At 57.2% G+C, this 21192-nt stretch overlaps 6 protein-coding genes across 6 annotated transcripts; 1 reads left to right on the plus strand and 5 right to left on the minus strand.

The window, feature by feature from the left end:
• Window positions 1-570: 570 nt before the first annotated feature.
• SLS55_006640 (uncharacterized protein) lies at window positions 571-2756 on the plus strand (the record flags this gene model as incomplete). The annotated part of the gene is made up of 3 exons (XM_066778069.1): window positions 571-753; window positions 814-1672; window positions 2683-2756. The coding sequence occupies 3 exons, from the start codon at window positions 571-573 to the stop codon at window positions 2754-2756; spliced, it is 1116 nt and encodes a 371-aa protein (XP_066632164.1).
• A 960-nt stretch (window positions 2757-3716) lies between these two features.
• Window positions 3717-4670, minus strand: SLS55_006641 (uncharacterized protein; the record flags this gene model as incomplete). The annotated part of the gene is made up of 1 exon (XM_066778070.1): window positions 3717-4670. The coding sequence occupies one exon, from the start codon at window positions 4668-4670 to the stop codon at window positions 3717-3719; it is 954 nt and encodes a 317-aa protein (XP_066632165.1).
• A 549-nt stretch (window positions 4671-5219) lies between these two features.
• Window positions 5220-6691, minus strand: SLS55_006642 (uncharacterized protein; the record flags this gene model as incomplete). Its single annotated transcript, XM_066778071.1, has 3 exons — window positions 5220-5401; window positions 5451-5603; window positions 5668-6691. 3 exons carry the CDS (start codon window positions 6689-6691, stop codon window positions 5220-5222), a joined length of 1359 nt encoding a protein of 452 aa, XP_066632166.1.
• Window positions 6692-8094: 1403 nt separating this feature from the next.
• On the minus strand, window positions 8095-10811 carry TRK1 (low affinity potassium transporter; the record flags this gene model as incomplete). Its single annotated transcript, XM_066778072.1, has 2 exons — window positions 8095-10637; window positions 10775-10811. The coding sequence occupies 2 exons, from the start codon at window positions 10809-10811 to the stop codon at window positions 8095-8097; spliced, it is 2580 nt and encodes an 859-aa protein (XP_066632167.1).
• Window positions 10812-12947: 2136 nt separating this feature from the next.
• On the minus strand, window positions 12948-15103 carry GSY1 (glycogen synthase; the record flags this gene model as incomplete). The annotated part of the gene is made up of 4 exons (XM_066778073.1): window positions 12948-13144; window positions 13198-14560; window positions 14610-14983; window positions 15037-15103. The coding sequence occupies 4 exons, from the start codon at window positions 15101-15103 to the stop codon at window positions 12948-12950; spliced, it is 2001 nt and encodes a 666-aa protein (XP_066632168.1).
• A 1839-nt stretch (window positions 15104-16942) lies between these two features.
• MCM5_1 (minichromosome maintenance protein 5) lies at window positions 16943-19201 on the minus strand (the record flags this gene model as incomplete). The annotated part of the gene is made up of 3 exons (XM_066778074.1): window positions 16943-17435; window positions 17489-19015; window positions 19065-19201. The coding sequence occupies 3 exons, from the start codon at window positions 19199-19201 to the stop codon at window positions 16943-16945; spliced, it is 2157 nt and encodes a 718-aa protein (XP_066632169.1).
• Between the last annotated feature and the right edge of the window lie 1991 nt (window positions 19202-21192).

Genomic DNA, 21192 nt, shown 5'->3' on the forward strand with positions numbered 1-21192 from the left:
GCACAAGAAGTCGGTGTGTTGGTGGACTGGAAAAAGAGAAAATCCAATTGATACTGATTCCCGGAACAGCTTGCTAAACATCTGTAGGTATGTTGAATGTAGACTTTGGAGAATTCCAAATCACGTGATCTACCGGGGGAACTGTGACTCGGTCCCTAAGTATGTGATTCGGCAAGGATTAAGCGGGAGCAGATCTAAATTCATACTGTGGAGCAGAAAATATGGACATCCAGTGAGCACTCATTGGCTCCCGACATGGGCGTAGGTCGACAGAGGACGTGCGGTGCGAGGCGTGGGTGCACCCATCATCTGCACGAGTTGCTCATGAGCATTTGAGGACATCCCCGGTTAGGGTGTGATCAGGAATCCCTGGTGGAGGCAGCAGAGAGACATGACTCTGTGTGGTGTGCGATGGCAGGCAGCGACAGGCGTCGATGGAATGACGCGCGCGGCCAAGATGCGGCAGGAACGGGAGCACGGGCCAGCGCGGGCGCGCTTTCGCATCAGCATCACCGCGCACCTTAACCATCCCGCTTCCACATCCTCCGCCTCAACACTGCTGCATTCGCCATGGCTGCGACTCGCCCCGCCACGGCCCAGGCCGCGCCGCCGCCGTCCCTGGTTGTCGCCAAGACCATGCTCACTGCCGCTCTAATGCGCGCCGATCCCGTCGCCGTCGCAAAGGACGACATCCAGAGCTTCCACACCCTGCTCGACGCAGCCCTCCTCACCTGCTCGCCCGCCAATCTCCAGGTTTGATCTCAATCCAAGACGGCCGTGATCGCACAGACTAAAGCCTACGCCCCGCTACAGAATTGCAAGGATTGGCTACTGAAGAACACTGTAAAGTCCCCCAAGCGCATCGACGCCTTGGGCAAGTACCTGGTCAGGCTGGCCCAAAGCTTGGCCGATCCCTCCGCTCCGCGCTCCGCTTCCAAGCGCGATGCGCCCTCAAACAGGCGCAAGGTGCTGCATGTGCTTTACCTGCTGCACGATCTTGTGCACCACCTCACAACCCACGGTGGCCAGCCTACCCAGCTGACCAAGCCTCTTGAGCCACATCTTGAGCTGATCTTCACCACTGCACTGTCGCTCCAGCTGCCCGGCAAACCGAAGCTGCGCCAGCGCCTCGCCAAACTAACTGCGCTGTACCAAGACAGCAACCTTTACAGCGACAGCTACCGCGACCGCATATCCAAGGCTCTGAAGGATGCCACTGTCCCGGCCCCCGCCAAGCCTGTACCACCAAAAGCTCTCACAACCTCATCCTCCAAGGAAGCTCCCTACGTCCTTCCGCCCTTCCATGGAGAGCCCGATAGCCCGTGGTACGACTTGCCTGCTGGTGCTCTCATGCCGCACATCCGTCCCAACGACCCTCGTCCCATCAACCCACACAATATCAAGGCAGTGGATTTGCGGAACAGAACGGCCGAGATGGGCCTGATAAATGCTGTCAAGGATCTGTTGGGCTACTCCGAGAGCCTGTACGCTGAGGATGAAGGCATTGTGGCGGATATCGACATGATGGGCCAGCCACTGGTCCGCGACGAGCTCACTGGCGAAGTTATTGTCACCGAAGGATACTACGGCTGGTCGGTCGAGTTTTGCGAGAGAATGAAGAAGAGGAGAAAGGAGACAAAGTCTCGGGACCGTGGTGGCAGGTCTGGCCGGAGTCAGAGCATCTCTTCCAGAAGTCGGAGCCGGAGCCTCAGTGGAGACCGTGGTAGGAGTAGGTCTCGGGAGAAGAAGAGGCGGTACAGTCCATCCAGGAGCAGGAGCCGCAGTGAGAAGCGCCGACGGGACATGAGCCGCTCGTACTCCCGGCCAAGGACTGGTCTTGGCGGTGGTCGTAGAGGCTCACCTTCGCGATCTCCCTACCGTTCCCGTTCCCGATCTCCAGGTCGGAACCGCAACTACCGCCGGTCGCCTCCACCCTCGCACAGGACCGGGCCTAGCCAATCCCCCCCGTTCCCTCAGCAACCTCCGCCTCACCCGTACTCCGCCCAAGGCCAATTCTTCCCTCCACCTCCGCCTCAGCAATTCCCTGGCCAGTTACCAGGCTTTCCGAACTTCCCTCATCCACCACCACCTCCGCCCAACTACAATGGTCCGTGGCCACCGCCACCGCCACCGCCCATAGGCCCCAATGGCAACTTCAGCAACCAGTTTCCCCCATTTCCTCCACAGCAACCCAACATGCCCATGGGATATCCAATGCCGGTCATCCCACCTCCACCGCCTCCGCCTAACTACCCACCTGGTCAGCATTGGCAACAGCAACAGCAGGCTTGGAGTCCTCCGCCGCAACAAGGCGGTGGCCAACAATGGCAGCAGAACAATGGATATGACCGCGGCCGTGGAAGGCGGTATTAGAGCAAGGGTGTGCATCTTGAGCGGTGTATGGGGGACTTCTATGGTCGAGTCCCACCAAATAACACTCATGCCTTGATTTGCTATTCAAAATCAACGGATGGCTGCTGGTTCAGATGAGTTGGGCATATCGGTAGAGCGCGTTGCAAGCCCTTTTCGCGTGCCGAGCCAAGCTTCCCTCCCATCAACCTCGACCCGCTCCAGCACTCTACGCGTCACAGCTTCCTTCTCCGCAGCGATGGCCTCGCAATTGCTCCCCCTCGGTCAGTTGCCCGCCCGCCCTCGCCGCCTCCACTGACCGTTTCCCCCCAGAGATGATCGACAAGTGCGTCGGCTCCAAGATCTGGGTCGTCATGACGAGCGCGATACTTACTTCCTATGAGTGACAAATGAAAGTCATCGATTGAATGACTTGAGAAGTTGGTTGTATGTTTGGATCGTCGGCATTTGCGTTGGTATTGGATGTAGTGAACCCAAGAATGAGACCCATTGATCATGGTTCTGAGCCGAGATACTCATGGATTGCGATTCGGCTGCAACGAAGTAGAGAATTTTCAATGCAGTTAAGAATCAAGCCGTAAACATGTCAGCTGTCACTGCGGATGATGAATATTCCGACCATTCGGAAGCCTTTTCCTTAGGAACAGAGCACCCTGCTTACGCGGATGGTTGAGAACTGCGTCTAGATGTTACTGTTGATTTAAACACACTTTTACCACTCTGCTCGTTGCCTGCTGCCCGCTGCTTTTCCTTGCTTTGAAGTTACCCACTTTCGGCCATCTACCTTTTTTCCCTCTAACTTTTGACCGCCCGCTCCCGCTACGCGCTCTGTCAAGTCTCTACGCTAGCACCTCGCTCACTTCCTTCTTCTGTCTCTAGTACTTTGAAGAAGCAAAGAGCTGCGAATTATAGCCGTTAGAAGAACTCGCTTCAGTTAGCCTGGTGTCTTTACCAACACCTTTCGTTTTTCTTACACTGCTTACTAAAAAATAAAAATAAAATTTGGTTCCGATTTTTACTGGACATCAACTTTCCTTTTCAGTATATTTTCCAGGGCAAGGAAGGTGGCGGTGATTCCGGCGATGGCGATAGCGGTGATTGGAACGATCATGGCGGTCAAAAACATCCTTCGTCGGGTGACACTCCCATGTGGCATGAGCTGCTGCTCTCAGAAAGTGCTCTGACTACTGAACAACCATCAAACGCCGTACAAGAGATAAGACTCTCGTCCCTTCCCTTAGGGAGTAGCACGACCACCATGGTATACGGAAGTTCAACTGAGACGCCCTCCGCCACCGATATCCCCCGTCCATCCCGCACCTTTCTCCCCCAACTTCACAACGCCACTACTTCTTCCCCTTCTTCTTCCCCCCACCGCCACCACCCTCCTTCTTCTCCTCCCTCACGAACCCACCAGCCACGACCGCATCCCTCGCCGCCTGATTGATGAGCCGGAAGCGGTCCGGCCCGAGCTGCACGCCGCCGTACCACCTCGTCACGACGACAACAACGTCCCAGGCGTCCATGAGCTGCAGCAGGTGCAGCAGGCGGCCGCCGGCGGCCGTCTCGCCGTCGTCGTCGCAGTCCTGGTACTGGGCGCCGCCCTGGCCGCGGATGCGCCAGGCGGTGATGTTGTGGGTGGCGCGCGCGGCCTTCTTGTCGGTCGCGAGCAGGTGCGCGATGCAGCGCTTGGCCTCGTCGACGCCGGTGCACGCGGCGGCGCGCCCGAGGAAGACGGATTTCTTCTCCGTCAGCGGCGCGCTCAGCACCCACGGCGGCGGCGGGCCCAGCTCCTCGGCCGGCGTCGTCATCTGCGTCGTCGTCGCCGACAATGGTCCGTCCTCAGCCCCGCCGTGCTCGTCGCCGGAATGGTGGTGATGTTCGTGGGAGGAGGAGGAGAGGGTGGTCAAACCATTTTCTTCCTGCTCTTGCATCGCGGCGCGCTCGCGCTCCACCATCTCGCCCACCTCGTCGAGCACGTCGAAGACGCACGGCTCGCCGGGCCGGTACACCCGCGCCAGCACGTCGCGGACCACATCGACCACCTTGGTGCCGAAGCCCTTGGGCACGTCGTCGCCCACGCTCTGCGTGCCCAGCACCGACGGCGGCGCGTCCGGGTAGTCCGGGGGGAAGGCTAGGCGCAGCGTGATGGACGGCAGCGACGGCAGGCGCAGGGCGCAGTCGACGGTGGTCGGCGTCGGCTCTTTGCTGCTCTCGGTGTCGTTTGCCGTGGCCGTCAGGGTCGCCTCGTCGTAGATGGAGTTTATCGACGTGATTTCATCTTCGAGGTCTTGGTTCATGGCGGACAGTCGGTCTTTTTGTGTGGATTGGGGGGATGAGGTGACGTCGGCGGAGCGCGTGCTCGGCGGGGGCGGCGGGGCTCCGGGGAACAATTTTTTTTTCTTTTTCGTTCGAGGGGGCGGAGCGGAAAACGCGTAGGGCTGAAAGCCAGGAACTGTCGCTTCACGTGGGACTGCCTCTTCTGACTGGTGTAGGGTGGAACAAGCTTCCGCGGACAAAACGGTGAAGTTTAGCGCGGAGATGCCGGTTGGACGTCAGCCCACTTCTGCCGCTCATACGTTCCGAGCTACTATGAGCCAGTCATCCATATTCTATCCTTTTGTGCACGCTTCTCATCTGGAGCATGCAGGCTAACGACAATCTATACCGAACACCGCCCCAAAATGCTAACATATGTAGCTCATGCAAAATCAACCCGCGCCAATACGGTCGCTTCCGAATGCGGACTTGGAACATGGCAGTAGTATTTGCATGGATCCCATGGAAACCCACGTGCCTTTACATAGCCTGATTGTAATAAAAAGAAAAGAAAAAAAAGCTAGGAATGATCATGACTGTGGCTGTGGTGCCGAAGGTTTGGAGAATTTGTTCGGCCAGGCCAGCTTGCCCGGGCAAATGTTCTCTTCTGCGTACGCCCTGTAGCGTTCGAGGATGTCGGTGGATTCCAGCCCGCTTCTTTGCGGGAGGAACGTGTAATGCGAAACAATGGCACGGCCGTCAACGACAGCATCTGCAATTGACTGTTAGTGGCTTGACCGTCTAGCCTGTGGAGTACATACGTCTGCCGGTCCTCTTGGTCATAACCTCGGTGAAGTGGTACTCGTCGTCGCCGTTGCCGTTGTGAATGTCGCTCTCAATAATATCCTCGCCCCAGATGGCAATCATCTGAATGCCCATGCGCATGAAGTGATAGTCCAGCGTGTGGAACTTGTCTGTATAACACGCCGATCATTAGCGCCCAACATCTGGTACAAGCGCTACAGGGTCCCAACTTACACCTCCACAAGTCATTGTTTTCCAGATGATCGAAGAAGCTGTAGTGCTCCTGCGCCGCGACTTGCCAGTGCCATAAACCTTGGCTAAAAGCGTCAAAGCTCGTCGTCGCAATCGGCGTATTCTCGATGGGATAGTCCTCGGGTAGCGGTAGCCACCTGTGTCCCTCGAAAGGCGGCTCGAGTTTATCCTCCTCTGTAATGTGGTAATCCTCGGGGCCGCTCCACTGCGGCAGCTCCGACGGGCGCCAGCGGCCCTGCTTGGCCACGTCCTCCGGGTTCGGCGGCGTCAGTTCCGGGAAGTAGGGCTTGATGGCATCGAAGCGATAGTGCATCCAGCTGAGCGAGGGCTGATTGACAACATTGGCCGCAACGACAAAGTTCTCCGGGTGCTCGAGCTTGTGCTGCACGAGCGTCCCGATCGCATGGTCTTCGATGAATACCAGATCGTCATCCATCTTGATATACATGGTCCCATTCTCCGCCATGTCGTACGCGCTCGCGTAGTCGATGCCCTCGAAACTCAGGTCCCGCCTCGTGTACGCCGGCTCCGCCTCGACCTGGGCGTCCAGCCACTGCAAATCCTCCTCGACGCTCGTCCGCGCCAGCCAAATCACCTCGTCCAAGAAGCCGCCGTTGCGCGCCAGGTTGCGCTTCAGGTAGCAGTCCAGGATGGACACGCTGGTCGGCCGCCCGAAAAAGACCAGCCCGACGACTCTGAACTCCTTCGGCTTCTGCCACGCCGTGACGCCCTCGAGGTCTTTCTTGTCCGTAACCGACCAGTATCGCGGAAGGGCCTTCCCGGGCCTGTATGGCGAGGCTGAAGACGACGGCGACGAGGAAGACGAGCGCATGTTCCAGAGCAGCAGCAGGAAGCAGGCGGACGCGGCCAGGAGGATGATGTTGCGCACGTTGAAGCGGATGGATCGCCGGGAGCCGTAACTGGGGCTGCTGTAGGGCAGGCCGTTGCCAATGCCGATGCGCAGGCCGCCCGATGGGCTTTTGGCCTTGTAGTTGGGGACGAGCATCGCGGCTGCCGTAAGAGAGAGCTAGCCGTTCGTCGGACGGTGCCTTGAACGAGGGACTGGGCGCGGGCGACTAGGACGTTCGGGAGCGAGCGCAAGGGACGGATAGCTGCGAGATCGGATAGTGGAGGGCGGAGAGGTGCTGGAAAGATGGCGGAATAGAATATCAGTAACGCGCAAGATTAGCTAGGCCGCGGAGCACCCAACATAGCGGTGGGGATGGGCGACACGGTGTGGAAAGAAAGAGAAAAGGGAGAGCAGGCTAGCTGCAGGAAAGTAGTAGCGAGAGTATGGTCGGGAGAGCAGGAGAAGCGACAGTGAGACGGGCAGTCGGAAAGCTAGCCGGCCCCCGTTGCGCAGCTCCGGCACTGGGGTGACAGGGTGTCAGGGTCGCCGCCCTTGCACGTCAGCCACAGCTGCCCGCCCGGCCATCCCTTTCCACCTCTTGTTGCGACGTTGCTGCCGCGACTTCTCGCGTGCGACCTGAGGCTGACTGTTTGTCCGCGTTTCACCACCTATGGCGTATCCGTAACTCTTGCATGCGACAGCCCCGCTCGTGAGCTCGCGCTCGCTCCTGCCACATCCGTGTGGCTTTCCTGCCTGAGGCGAAAATCTGGCTTCAGCTGCTCGCCAATCTGACTCAGCATCCCTGTGCACATCCACCCAGCACCCCCGGCCTGCCATCTTGCGCTCGAGGATAAATAGCTGTGTCTTGTGCAACACAGCCGCCGATCATCCGTCGATCCAAGTATAACCGCACAATGGATTGCCCGGACCAACTGCTAATAGAACGTATGAGTTGGGCGGCAATGCTTCACTATTCCTCTTCCCCAGGGCTGACAAGCTAGCATGTAGCGCCCCACGTATCTACAACGGCGTGCGACACGTGCCGACGGCTTCCCTTTCAACCGCTTTGACCCGCACCGGCGAGTCCGGGAAATGAAAGCATCGTCATCGTGAATAATCACCCTAAGCAGTCACTAGTCTTTAGAGTCTGCGTGGTTTATTGCAGCGAATGAACCGAAGTAAGAGCTCGAGCACTAAAGCAAACAGACCGTGGGACATGGACAGTGTATGTACTACTTTTCTCCATTTCATGAAGTGCTGAGGTCTAATTCGTTCATAGTCGTGAGATGAAGACGCACTCTCAGCCGGCCCAGGTAAGACTAAACGTGTATACTAAACAACGCCTTGCTGAACGAAATGGAAACTAATGCCACGAAGCGATGCCTGTTTTTTTGCGCCTCCCTAGCTGATCCTAACCAAAGAAATATCTTGGAATTCCTCGCCCCGAGGTCTATGTCTTGTACCTAAAACCCCCCCAAAAAAAGAATCTACGCCTCCCATAAGTGTGTGAATCTAGTGTGAACACTTCTAAGTTTTGCTCGCCATTGTGTTCAGGACAATTAGTCCCTCTTCTGAATCGTCGGCCCTGCCGACAAGGCCCCACTCAAGAACTTGGTCAAACCCGCTGCGCTGGCGCTTCTTCTCTGCGGGTTCAACCACTGGTTGCCCGTCGGCCCTTCTTCGTCCCTGGCCGTTGCGATGCTGCCTCTTCGGAACGTCGGCGGTCGACCGGCAAATGCACCTGGATCCATGCGCTCGAGATCGCTCAAGTTACTGTTGCGTCGCGCCGCTGCCCGCCTACCTGCGTCCTCGTCTTCCTTCTTGTGCAACGTTTCCGACGGAAGCAGGATTGCCCGATCCAGTGCGTATGGAAGGCCTCTGTGTCGTCCACGGATCTGCATTGCGATGATGATGAGTTTTGACAGCGTCTTGAATTGACCCGAGAAAGACGTGTTGACGTTCGGGTAGCCAAGGGACAGACCGACGGTGCCGTAGGCTGACACGATTTCGAACAACACAGAGAAGAGCGTAAACGAGAAGTCGTTCGTGTTTTCCAGGCGGGATCCTTCGATGATTGCGATGAAGAAGAAGCCCATGAAGATGTACCACAAATCGAATGATAGCTGACGCCGCAAATGAGTGCCAACGTAGCTCTGCTCACCCTCGTCGGGAGCTGAGTGCTCGCTCCAAATTCCCAGCGACTTTTCCTCGTAAACGTTGGTTCGACGCAGGGAGATGGCAATCGGGAAGACGGAGATGTACATCATGATCAAATACGACACTTGAACGGCTGGATGGAGATCGGCGATGTTGACGCATGCGAAGCCTGCCGTACGTGTGCTCGCCGCCTGGAAGAGACCGTCCAGAACCCGGTAGCCTGGTGAGAGGGTGGTGACAGTCTCGTCGTTGATGTCCAGAATGACGAAAAATATCAAGTCAATGCCGTTGAGCAGCACCAAAACCCAGAAGAGCCACCAGGTAGCTTTGCTCGGGAAAAGCAGGGTAAAGCAGCGTCTCGGATGGTCGAGGAGAAACCTAACTTCCTCCCAAACGCCACTGCCGTATGGGACCATCTTCCCAGCCATCCAAATCACCAGCCTCAACATGCATGGAAAGCCAGTGTTGCCGATGATGATGAGGAAACTGCCCAACAACATGGGCAGTACCGCCTTCTGGAAAGAGACCATAGAGTCCGGCGTAAGCGTGAAGCCGAGATCATTGAACATCGACGCAGGCGTGAAGAACCCCCACCAGACGGCGCTGATGCCCTCGGGCTTTAAGACATTCCCATTGTAGCTCGAACGCACAATCCAGGGGAGGTGGACTACCATGCCGAGGAGATGGAACCCGACAAAGTAGAATACCAGAATGAAAGCCAGAGTTTTCAGAGCGCGGTACTCTATTCCACCCAGTTCTTCCCTCTGCTCTTCAGTAAGATCCACGAAAGCCGAGTTACGGCCTATCGTTGGCTGCCAGCTCAGGTACGGCGCGGGGTCCTGTTCGCGTTCCCTGCTACGGGCAGTGACAAAAGTCCTGAAAGTGCTTGCTCGACGGCGCAGGCCAGAGCCTTCGTTGTCGTGGTCCTCGCCCAGGGTGATTCTACGCTTTACGTTGCTGAAGCCTGTCCGGATCTTTCCGCCTACGCCGGCCACGTGCTCATCGAAGGAGACATGTCGCTTGAAGTTTTGGTCGTCTCCGTTCATGTTGGCTGCTGGGTCGACAGTATCGGCTGGCTGGTTCGCTTCATCGCGGCCTCGCATGCTGGACTCGTTAGTAGGTTCCCGTGCCAGGTGCACGCCGCCATCTTCCTCTTCAAGTGATTGCGGCTTGTCGCCCTGGTCGAATTCCCTGGGACCCGGAATGCGCAGCCGTCCCTTGGCTTTAGGCCGCCTCTGATTTTCCACGAAAGCAATGTGTTGTTCTGCAGGGCGACGTATTGGGAGACGTTCTTCAGTTGCAGGCGTGCGGCGAGGGGGCGGCTTGACGTCATCGGCGAAGGTAATGTCCCTGTGGAAAGGCTGAATCGAATCAGGCTGCTCCGCGGTTGAGGCCGCACCAACAGCCGTGCCTGTCCTACTCATAGATTCGAGCTGATCTTCCTTTTCGTCCGAGCCAGACGAGGATTCGGGCGCCGAGGCATGCAGAGAGTGTGGGTCCTTCTCGTTCTCTTCCTCGATTTGGCCGTCAACATTGCAAGGCGCACCTTGGGCATGGCCATGTTCGTTTCGGACAACAGTGATGGCGCGGCCGTTGACGCCCATTTCTTCATCGCCCAGATCCCCATCGCCCTTGGCCTCGCTCCTTGTTCTGGATCGAGTACGATTCCGGTTGCGCGACTCGGCTACGAGGCCCTGGAACCGCTTCTCGAACCAGTATAGGCGCACAAAGACAACGAAAGTGTTTATGAAAATCGGGTTGCAGACGCACGCGATGAGCATGAGTACGACCTGCTGGTAGAGGTAGAGCTTGTTGACATCGACCGTGTTCAAGCCACTTTGAGTGGCCGAACCACTGGCGAAGAAGAGCGCATCGATGTAGTCTAGACCGCCGGCCGGGTAGAGAAGAATGGAACCGAGAATGGTAATGAGGAGAATATATAGGTCTGCGTGTTGGCGTTAGCCATGAGTGCAAGCAGCGACAGCGCGCGTGCGCGTTGGCTGTACTTACAATGAAGGGTAATAAAATTAAAATGCGGGCGGCGAAAGCTCCAGTCCGTAGGCATCGAGGGAAACTGGTTACGGAGCCAGGCGCCCATCTCCATCAAAGGGGTGAACATGGCGAGAGCGCAGAGGCGCGAACAGGGTGGCGCTGTGCTGGCAGTTCGCGAAGGAATTGGGCTCAGGTGGAGGCGAGAAAGCACTTTTCGCGCCCAGCAGCCGAGCGCTGGTGGGTTGCGGGGAGCGTGCGGGACCCCGCTGAAAGACAAGGCTTGAAGAAAGGTGAAGCAGAAGGCGGATGCGGAGGCCGGGGATCTACCAGGTTGTTCGCGTGGGAGAAAACCGGGCAGCGGCGCGACGGCGAGAAGGTTCGGCAAGACCCGGGAAAGCGTCCTCACAGAGCGCCAGCCATGGCGTCTGGGCGAGCGAAGGTTATTGTGGTGGCAGTGTTGGGACGGGAGCGAGGAGGGAGAGCGCGGGAAGCACGCGGCGGGCTGGCGGGCGGATGGCGGACATTAGGCGTATCCGGCGGCGGAGGGCATGTCGCGGCGTGATGGAAATAGGTAGGTACGTAGGAGCGGGAGCGTGATTTGAGTGGCCGGGACTCTCCTCGAGAAATAGGGCAATGATAAAGTCGGGATGAGAGGGCGGTGGGTGCGCCGGGCGCGGCTTGACGCAGGGCTCAGCAAAAGGGAAGCACTGCCAGGCTGCCAAGCACCGCCCGCGACTCAGCGCGCGCCTTCCGCAGCTTCGCGGCCGTTGCTTCAAGCCGTTGCCGTGTCTTGCACTGACAGCTGCAATGCCGGCCGCTCCACTGCGCGCGCTGTTTTCCCGACGCGGGGCGCGTTCTCACACCACGCACGACGCACCCCGGCAGCGCGCCACAGTCTCCACGCCTGTGCCATCGGGCGAGACCCGGCTCGGCCGCGGCCCTGTGGCCCAGCAGATTGCAGTACTGCGAACACCGTCGTCATGCCCGTCGGCTGGTGCCAAGGTCCCATGCCCATCACTTAGCCCTTTTCGGACGCCAGCGCCACAGAGGTTGTGATCTCAGTGTCCGCTTGCTGATCGGCAATCAGCCACGTTTTGAAACGAGTCAGCCTCTCGTTTATCCCGGCGAATTGGCCTCATGGAGGTCGGCCCTTGCTTTTGCAGCGAGCCACCTACGTGCTCGGCCGATCAGAATGTCAGAACCGCATTGCCCCTCGATATTCTTGGAGTGTGATGAGGTTGAAGCAAACATCCGGATACACAAGTAGACTCACGATTGCACGAAACATCCGACGCAGCCTTCAATTACCTATAAGTATAAGAGTGCAGTGCCCCTATTATTGAATGCTGGTTTCGCGGATTCCCAGCTCTCCCCGTCTCGAAGCTGCACTCCTTAGTCCATCGAGATCACATCGAGTGCAGTCAACTGACCGCCTCAGCAGTAGTGTAGTAGCGGATGAGCCGCCGCCCTTCCGTCGGCGGGGCGTCCTGGCGGCAGAGCCCGCACAACGCTCCGCACACATTATCGGGCCTTGCGCCAATCCCTTGATCCCCCACGATTACGACCCTTCTCCACACGACCGACCACATGCATGGCCGCCGCCACGCAGGTGTTCTCTTTAATGGCGCTTGCATCGGCTACACTGCTGCGCACGAGACTAACGTGAGCAAGCCACGCGAGTGCCTTTGCCGTGCCGAAGGCTTTGCGGGGAAGCAGAGGCACGAGGGGTGTGGGAACCCACAATATGTGGGTCCTCATAGCACCGGGCACTTGACGCTGCCATTGGGTCGGTTTCATTATTACAATCATCGTCGTAGCGTTCCAGTGCCAACGATCTTCATGCCGCTGACCTGGCAGTCGGGCAATGCGCATGAGGGAATTCGAAGGGCCTAGACGCCTAGACCTTCTGCATGATAACAATTCAGGAAATAAACGATCGAGCCTAGAGTACAGAAACGTGTGTAGCAAGCAATGCATGTACAGCTGCGGTTGTTTGGACGCCGCAAAACACAAATCCGAAAGGCCCCACCATTGCTCGTTGATCGGTGGGGGTGGCGGGTCGGTTCGGGTCGCATGGACGACGCTCTCTTCAACTGGCGGCTCGCGCGCTGGAAGCCCCCAGTCGCTACGACGACCCGTTGAGCGCGGGAGAGTCCGCCGCGCTCTTCGTCTTCAACGTCAACGGGAACGGGTAGTCTTCGGGCTCCTCTTCCTCACTACTCTTCCAGTTAGGCCTGTTCATCCAAAACGTCAAGAAGTCCACTTACGGTAGTCTCCATGCAATGTAATCCTCAGTGCTCAGACCTTCGCGGCCCTCCTGAAGCGAGGCAAAATCGCCAGGCGTCATCATGCCTGACCGGTCTCTCGGGGACCCGGGCTCCGAGAGTGGACGCGAAATCTTGACTTCAGCGTTGCCGAAGAAGTCAGGTTCATCACCGCCATCGAAGGCGTCGGGGTAGGCTATCAACGGTCAGCGAAACTGTCCCCTCTCACGTTCTGTGCTCCGGACTCACCTCTGCGCAAGGCCAACTGGCGGGCCTTGACGTACTCCATGCCCATCCTCTTCCAATCAAGCAAATCGCTCAGTCTTTCCGTCCTGTTGCGCTGGTTGATACGCTGACGCTTGCTCTTCTTCGTGAACTCGAACATGTAGTCCGAGAGCTGGTTTACCGAATCGTCGACCCCCTTCATTCGCCTATCAACAATGTAGATGCCGTAGTCTTGGGCGTTCTCGATCAACTCCTCCATGTAACAACCGAACCCGGACAAGTTTGTCGTGATGCTCGGCACACCCATAACCGTACACTCTGCGGGCGTGTAACCCCACGGCTCATAGTAAGAGGAGAATACACCTAGATGCGTACCACGGACGAAGTCGTCATAATCCAAGGGAAGCACAGGGTTTGCGGAGTTCAAGAATTCGGGATGGAACACAATCTTCACCCTGTCCGTCGAGTGGTTGAAGAGCTGACACCGACGAATCTGGTTGAGAATAGGATCGTCATGGTCGTTGACCATGTTGTGCGTGACAATGGGCGGAAGGGTGTTACGCTTCATGGCAAACAGGCGTCGGCGAAGCAAGATCTTGTCTGCCGGCGTGATGAGCTCTTTGTCTTCGGGAAGCTCCATGCCTTCGTGCCAAGCAAGCGACCTCTCGAACAGCTTCTTCCCCACGTTTTTGGAGATTACGTCAATCGTGTCGTGCAGAGACTTGATAACGGCCTGGCCCTTGAGAGCTTCCACCGTCAGCGACTGCGTCTGAGCAGGCATGATGACAAAAGCCACGACAGTCATGGTCGAGTTGGCGCTCTTCATGCGGTGATTCAGACGGGCCAATGACTCTATGAACATGTCCACGCCCTTATTGCGGTACTCGTAGCGACCGGCAGTAAAGAAGTAAAGAGTGTTATCCGGGTCGAAGTCGTTGTGTCCGTAAAAGTGGCCGCGGACAAAGTCGTTGATCTTCACTTTGGCCTGCTGGTGCAGATTCTGGAACTCATGCGTTGCCGAGAACTTCTTGACGTTCAGACCGTTGGGCAGCACTCCGTCCGGCTTACGCTTCAGAAGATGTTCGCTCTCGTAGGCAGTAATGTGCGAAACGGTGGTGAAGACATCAGCTGCGTGTGCCGCACCCCTTTCAATGCAGTATCTGTGGTAGATACCGCGCTTGCCTGCTTCCGCATCAACGTCGAAATACTGCAGATTGTTGTAGAAATCGACGGATCCGGCGCAAAGGTAGCGGCCGAGGAGGGTGGCGTGCGTGGTGAAAATGGTCGTGACATCAATGCGCCTCTTCTTGCAGAGAGGCAGGGCAACGCCGGCAAGCCATTCGTGGAATTGAGCGACGACGGCGCGTTTTTTCTCATGGAAGACATACTGGGGAGATGTTAACGTGATTTATGGGCGGCCGGGAAAACATATTCACCTCTCCCAAAAACCATGCGATCAAATAGCCGAAGACGATGGCCTCGTTTGTTTCATGGTCGCCCGGCGGGGAGGGGATCCCGGCAACGGACCAGAGATCGCCCTTCCACTCGTCAAGGAATTGATAGGCAGTGCCTGTGTCGAAGAGCAAGACTCTCGGGGCGCCATCAATCAGCCAGCGGCCGTAGAGTGTCGTGACGCCGCGGTCGTTCATGTTCTTTATGGTCTGAGACAGGGCCGGGTCCTTGGGCTCCAATTCTTCAACCTCGACCGCGGCCGAAGCGCGATTGAGGGGACCCAAGAGCGTATAGGCGGCGCCATATTCTGCTGTCGTGACCTGAGCCTTGGACTTGAGGACGGAGTAAATGCCGCCCACTGTTTTGGTGTCAGTCAAGCCAATGCCGGCGGCTGAGCCTGCGGTTGCTTACCTCGATTGGCGACCTCTGTGGCGACCTCGAACAGGACGTGATTGGTGACGTCTCGTGTGTCGGCCATTGCGGCGGTGCTGGCGGCGAGCCGAGCGAAGAGCGTGGGCAGAGAGCGAGGGCGTTGCAGAAGTCAATTGAGCGATGCGCGCGACGGGATCGCGACGCTGATGGAGGCGCGCGGAGGTGGCTGCGCACGAGGGATTGGGAGGAGGACAGGTGACGGTGTGGGAAGGAGCGTGGAAAGTGTATTCCTCGTGTCTGGGTGCAACAACCGGGAGTCGGGGCGTGTTGGAGCGGCGGGTAGCTGCGCTCAGCGGCTCGGATGGAGAGGGACAGGTGACGGAAGCACGCAGCAAAAGATGTGCGGAGATGAGAGGCTGGGGAATTCGCTTCGCTACCAGCTACGCGACGTCAGAGGCATCGGGTGAGCGTCACCAGCAGCTGTGCCGCCCTGCATGCGCGCGGCGGCCTAAGCCCGTCGTAGGCGCGGGCGCCGCCGTCGCCGCCTTGCTATCGAGGAACGCGTCTTAGCTCACCGCGTTTGCTCTGATGTGGCAGCGCACTGTGGAGCTGTGCCAGCTCTTGAGAGCTGTTGCCCCGGCCGGGCGCCTCAAGGTGCCCAGTGCGGCCTAGCCCCCCGCAGTTCCCTCGCCCGTGTCGCAGCCAGGGAGGCCGGATTCTGGTCGCGGCGGCCGTGAGCCGGGCGGAGCGACATGCCGATGCGCCCTCGTGGCCACAGTGGCCCTCATCGCGTCAATCGCGAGACGGCAGGCAGGCAACTGGACGCGGGCATCCAATCATGGGTGCGGATCAGCGAGCGCCGAGCCCGTGGAGCTGTGTCCATGTCCCATGGTGCGGTGCCCCGCAAGAGCTCGGACCGCCGCCCAACAGTCCCACTCCACCGCGCACCCGCGTCCGAGTAATGCCACTCCAGCTGCGCGCTGCAGAGAATCAGCCTGCCCCCGGAGCCATTGTCCGCTGCCCACGCGGGCAATTGCGTCGCATGGCATGGCTGCATGCTTATGTTCGTGATTTATTAGATGGCACGTCTGCATTGGGACAATCGCTTCAGCTACCCTTGCAATGAGGTCGTGTGTCTTTCGCGAGCAGAAGCACATGATTACAACACAACGGGAATAGCGCCCAGAAGTCCAGTCAACTTGCAACCAGGCCGTGCCTCTGACGCAATCCCATGCAGAGCCTCTTCGAGTGCGCCGACACGGATTGCTTTGCGACCGGGCTTGAAGGCGGTGACGCTTGGCCAGTTCAACGGCCAGCCAACGCAATCAGCCGACGGAGAGAATGCCCGCTCTCTCATAGGCCTGCCACGACTCAAGCTCGCCCACCAGTCAAGATTCGTTGCGTACTGCCTACGATCCCGATGAGGACGGGGCCCGTTCGCAGGATGTCGTATCCTGGTAATTGGTTCGCGTACCCATAAAACGAACTTAAATTTTTGCACATGTGAACGGTAACTTCGTTGGTGTGGGCTTTCATGTGCTGTATAGCATAGCGGCTAGCGTGGCTGCTTCGACTCGTTCGCAACGAGGCAAACCACTCAAGGGTCTGATCATGTCGCAAAAGAGACATCGACGTCTCGCGACAACTTTTTCGAGCAAGCCTCAAGCACTGACCATACAGTGGGGATTACCTATGCTACAAGTACCGGTGTTGATCGAAGCTTAATCTTCGGCACCTGCATCTACACCCATTGACGTGTCCTTGAAGAATTTTTCTACTTGTGCGCAGTCCTGGCCTTTTTTGAAGCTATCCTCGTATCAAAGCAAACGTGGTATTCTAACTGAAGCCGTTATCGATGCCCTAACCAACCCAATTGCCCATGAGCACATTGCGGAACGCCCGTTTCCCTGCAAAACAAAACAACATCAGCCGCGAGCAGACCCGATCAGACACCGCTCCGATGCACTTGAGCTCCACCGTGTCGGATCTGCACTGTTTCCCTCCGTTGCATGACAATCAGAGCTCTGTTGAGCGCCTGTTCGCTGTAACCTTTTGCGTCCACAAACTCTCGCTTTAGCGTTGCTAAGCTGGTAGTCCACCCGATAGGCAAACGTCTCCGAAGCTCCTCCTCGACCTTGTTGACCTCTTCCATGAGTTCCCGGCTACCTTGGCCCTCGCCCTGGGTCACGGCGTCCATGGTACTGGCCAGGAAGAGACGAATCGCCTCGTCCACGTGCGTCTCGGTGGCAATTGGCGACAAGGTCATCTTCGCCAAAGATTCTGTTATGCGGACAATGGCTTCGAGCTGACGAACGGTAATCGGAATGGATGAGCGGGCATTGGCAGTCATCTCGGCAGCATGGACTTGACGACGGATGCTGACGAAGTGCGAAGACAGCTTTTCTGCCGCTTCAGCTGAGAGACGAGGGGCACATTTCCTGGAAGATCGGTCAAAACGGCTCTCTTGCAACGGCACTGAGTTGTAACTTACTGTTTGCAATAGCTGATGTAGCGCTTCATCTTCTCCACTGGAATCTCAGCTTGCACCTGCTCCTCGAGGCCGCGACCACCCATATGGATTCCCATAACGTGCTTCGCTATCTTCTCGTCGCGGCCACGCTCGTGCTCATCACGGACGATGAAAATCATGTCGAAACGAGACAGAATGGTGGTCTGAAAGTCGATGTTTTCGCCTGGCGTCTTCAGATCATCGTACCGTCCAAATATAGGGTTTGCCGCTGCGAGGACCGAAGTCCTAGCGTTCAGGATAGTGGTGATGCCTGCCTTGGCAATGGAAATCGTCTGCTGCTCCATGGCTTCGTGGATTGCCACACGATCCTCATCGCGCATCTTGTCAAACTCATCAATGCAAACGACACCTCCGTCCGCCAGAACCATTGCACCACCTTCTAGGTAGAATTCACGCGTGTTGTGATCACGCTGGACAGAGGCGGTCAAACCGGCAGCGGAAGAACCCTTGCCGGAAGTGTAAATGGCAATCGGCGCAACCTTCTCGACAAACTTCAACAACTGCGACTTGGCGGTACCTGGGTCACCGAGAAGAAGAACGTTGATATCTCCTCTCAGCTTCATGCCGTCTGGCAGAATCTTCTTGGCACCGCCAAAAAGGAGACATGCAATTGCCTTTTTGATGTCCACATTCCCGTAGATCGAAGGAGCGATGCAGCTCGCGAGAAGCTCGTGGAGGTCGGGTCGCCTACTCATCTCCAGGAATTCTTGCTCTTCCTCTTCCGTGAAGGTGGCGTTGCCTTTCATGGTGTGATCGACGTCCGATTGGATGCCGACGGCGCGAAGGTAAGGATTGCGGATGGCAACGGCGGCGTTGTTCTTGCCGCCTTTGCTCTGGTAGATGGAGAACACGCCCGTGACGGTGCATCGCGAACCAGGGACGACTCTGTTGCACAGGTAACGGTCGGCAGAGATCAGGATGTGGCGGGGCAGCTCTCCAACCGGGACCTGGTCGGGAGCCTCCTGAAGCTTTAGAACTTGCTGATCGATGAAAGCACACTTCTCGTGGACGACGAAGTAGGGATCTAGCGGGCACTTGTCCGCTGTATCGCCCTCGGTCTTCTCCCTGGCGCAAGTCCGCGGCAACGAAACGCCAGCGAAGCCACTCGTCACTGGTAGTGTCTGCGAGTGTTGGCAGCTACGACATTGTATTTGAAGTGTGGTTGCTTTCGAGGTCAGGGTGGAGGCGCCGATGACGATGCCGGGTATGCGAACAAGGTGAGAAACATTGGTGGCGTTGAGGTCGCGAATGGAGATTTGAGAGGCGGACGAGTGGAGGAGGAGCTGATGTTGGGGAAGAACGATGTTCTTCTGCGAAGGGTAGACTATGCGATGGGTGCAGGTCTTGAGGGCGGCCTCGAAAAGAGGAATGATTTCGGCGGGGGCGGTGGTGAGCCTGTGGGCCAGCTCCTCGTTGTAGGAGATGAGGTGGGCGATGTCAATGTCGCAGTAGTATTGCTTTATCAATACGTTCTCGCGGATCTGATCTCTGCAGACAATCAGCAATGTTGAGGAGCTTGGGCAAGAGCAAAGCGCACCTGTAGGTGAAGACATTGTCGATGTGGAAATCGAGGATGAAGTCGGTCAGCAGCTGCTGGACGTGAGAATTGGTGTTCTCGGACTCGTTTTTATCGGGGCCAAAGAGGCTGAGGGCGTATGTGCTTTGGCGATCCATTGTGGTGTTGTTTGCGGAGTGGTTGCTGTGGTGTTGCGGGCGGGCCAGAAGAAAAGGCGAAAGCCCGGCAGCTCGCGCGACGCGTCCCCCACGCGCCTGCACGCGCCGCGCGTAAAGTGGTTGGCTCGTGTGACAAGGCTGCGGCCATCAATTATCTACCTACCCTTTCCAAACAATACGCTGCCCATCTTCCGCACTTGCTCTTCCGTCCCAACAACCAAACTCACAAACACTCTGTCGTCTCCGACGAGCTCCCCCTTGATCTGCTGGAACACCCCCATAGGCGGAGCTGCGTAAACCGGTCCATACCCTTTGCGACCGTCCTCAACGCTCCAAACCACCAGCTCCCGCGCCCTCGACGCACGTCCGGCATGTCCAATGCCGTCCGATGAATTGCTCGCCAAGGCAGCCACCGAAAAGGGATCATTCGTGAACAGCGTCCCGTCGCCGGCAAGCTGAGCCATTACGCGGATTGCCGGTGCTTCATGCGCTTTTGCTTCATCAGTTGGGATTCCGACGTGCACTGGGGAAGTGGGCGATGCTGAGACTTGATCCGTGGCGTGGTCGGGCCGGCAAGGAATGGAGGGCAGACGGGCAGGGCTGGAAGGTGGCGTGAAGGTGCCCGAAAGATGGTGAGCGGCATAATTGCGTCCCGGTGAAGTGGTACTCTCGTGATCCTGAGTGAACCTTTCTGGCATCGACTCATGCGTGGAGGACCGATTTTGTGGAAGTGGCTCACGGGTAGGGCTTCTGTCCACATTGAAGCGGGGCTGCTCATAGCTGTGGTCTTCGGCAGTGACCGGGCTATCTGGCCGTTGCCAGCCAGCAGGATACCACCATTCGGTGTGCCAAAAGGGTTGTGTTTCCTCCAGGCCTTGGCCGTGTCCGAACTTCATCGCTCTGACAGTAAATTCATAGCACTTCCTCTTCTGGGCTTGGCCATGATCCTTCTCCATCCAATGTTCTTTCACGTACTCCAAAAGTCTTACGAGTGGCGCCCAGAACGCAGTGTCCAGGTGCTCTCCCTTCAAATTCCCGTTGACCCAATCCTGCAAGTTGACTTGCTGGACGCTTCCGGCTGGATATGGCACGTACGCGCAATCTCCATGCACTGAATCGGCTAGGACATCATTCTCCGCTGGTTCTGCTGATATACCGGGGGCATTGAGGAGGATCGGTGAGAACGTCCCGGCAATGCCCCTTCCAGTGGCGAGATTGAACAGGTGAGTCTGGCTGTTCGACTGTTCCAGAAGCGATGTTTCGAGTGCGGGTCCACGGTAGATGAAGTCCGAGGTGTGAATGACGCGGGTGAGATGGTGAGGATAAGGCACCTGATCATAGGTGAGGAACGTGAGGTCCGGCTTGTGGGCAGTCGTGCAAGAGTTATTCGCAAATCCCATACCCGGCGGCATCTTGTTTCGAAGTGACTGAAGTGGATCTGGCTTGGAAAGAATGCAAATGACAAGTGCGTGTATTTTATACTGAGGAGCGTGGTGCTGATGTCGCCGCTGACGCGCTGTTGTTTGCGAAGTGGAGAGGTCTGGCGAATGAACTAGACCATTCTTATGTGACTGGCAGTTGCCAATAAAGATATGGATACTTTAGGAAACAGCGAGGCTGAGTATTACTCACTAGTTGGGAAAGTGGGAAATCTACAAAGATTGGGAAGAGTGGTGCCATCCCTCCACCAGGGCCATTATATTTATGGGATTTGTCTGAGTTAGTCAAAACCAACGTCCTGACGCCTTTGTTAGAGTCAAAACACCCAACTCAACTACGAATAAAAAACGGTTCACATATTGCGAATGGTTGAGGTTGCAAACGCACTCCAGAGCAGCCACGAGCGGGCTTTCCTACGACCAGCAGACACCAACAACGCAAGTGCCTCTTGACCTACGACGAAAAGTGAGGTTGCGACGACTAATTATATCAAGGTCCTCTGCTCAGCAATGATAGGCATGTAGTTTCAAAGTGATTCCATGAGTAGAGGT

The sequence above is a fragment of the Diplodia seriata genome, assembly GCF_021436955.1.
Source record: "Diplodia seriata strain FDS-637 chromosome Unknown scaffold_6, whole genome shotgun sequence".
NCBI classification, from domain to species: Eukaryota; Fungi; Ascomycota; class Dothideomycetes; order Botryosphaeriales; family Botryosphaeriaceae; genus Diplodia; species Diplodia seriata.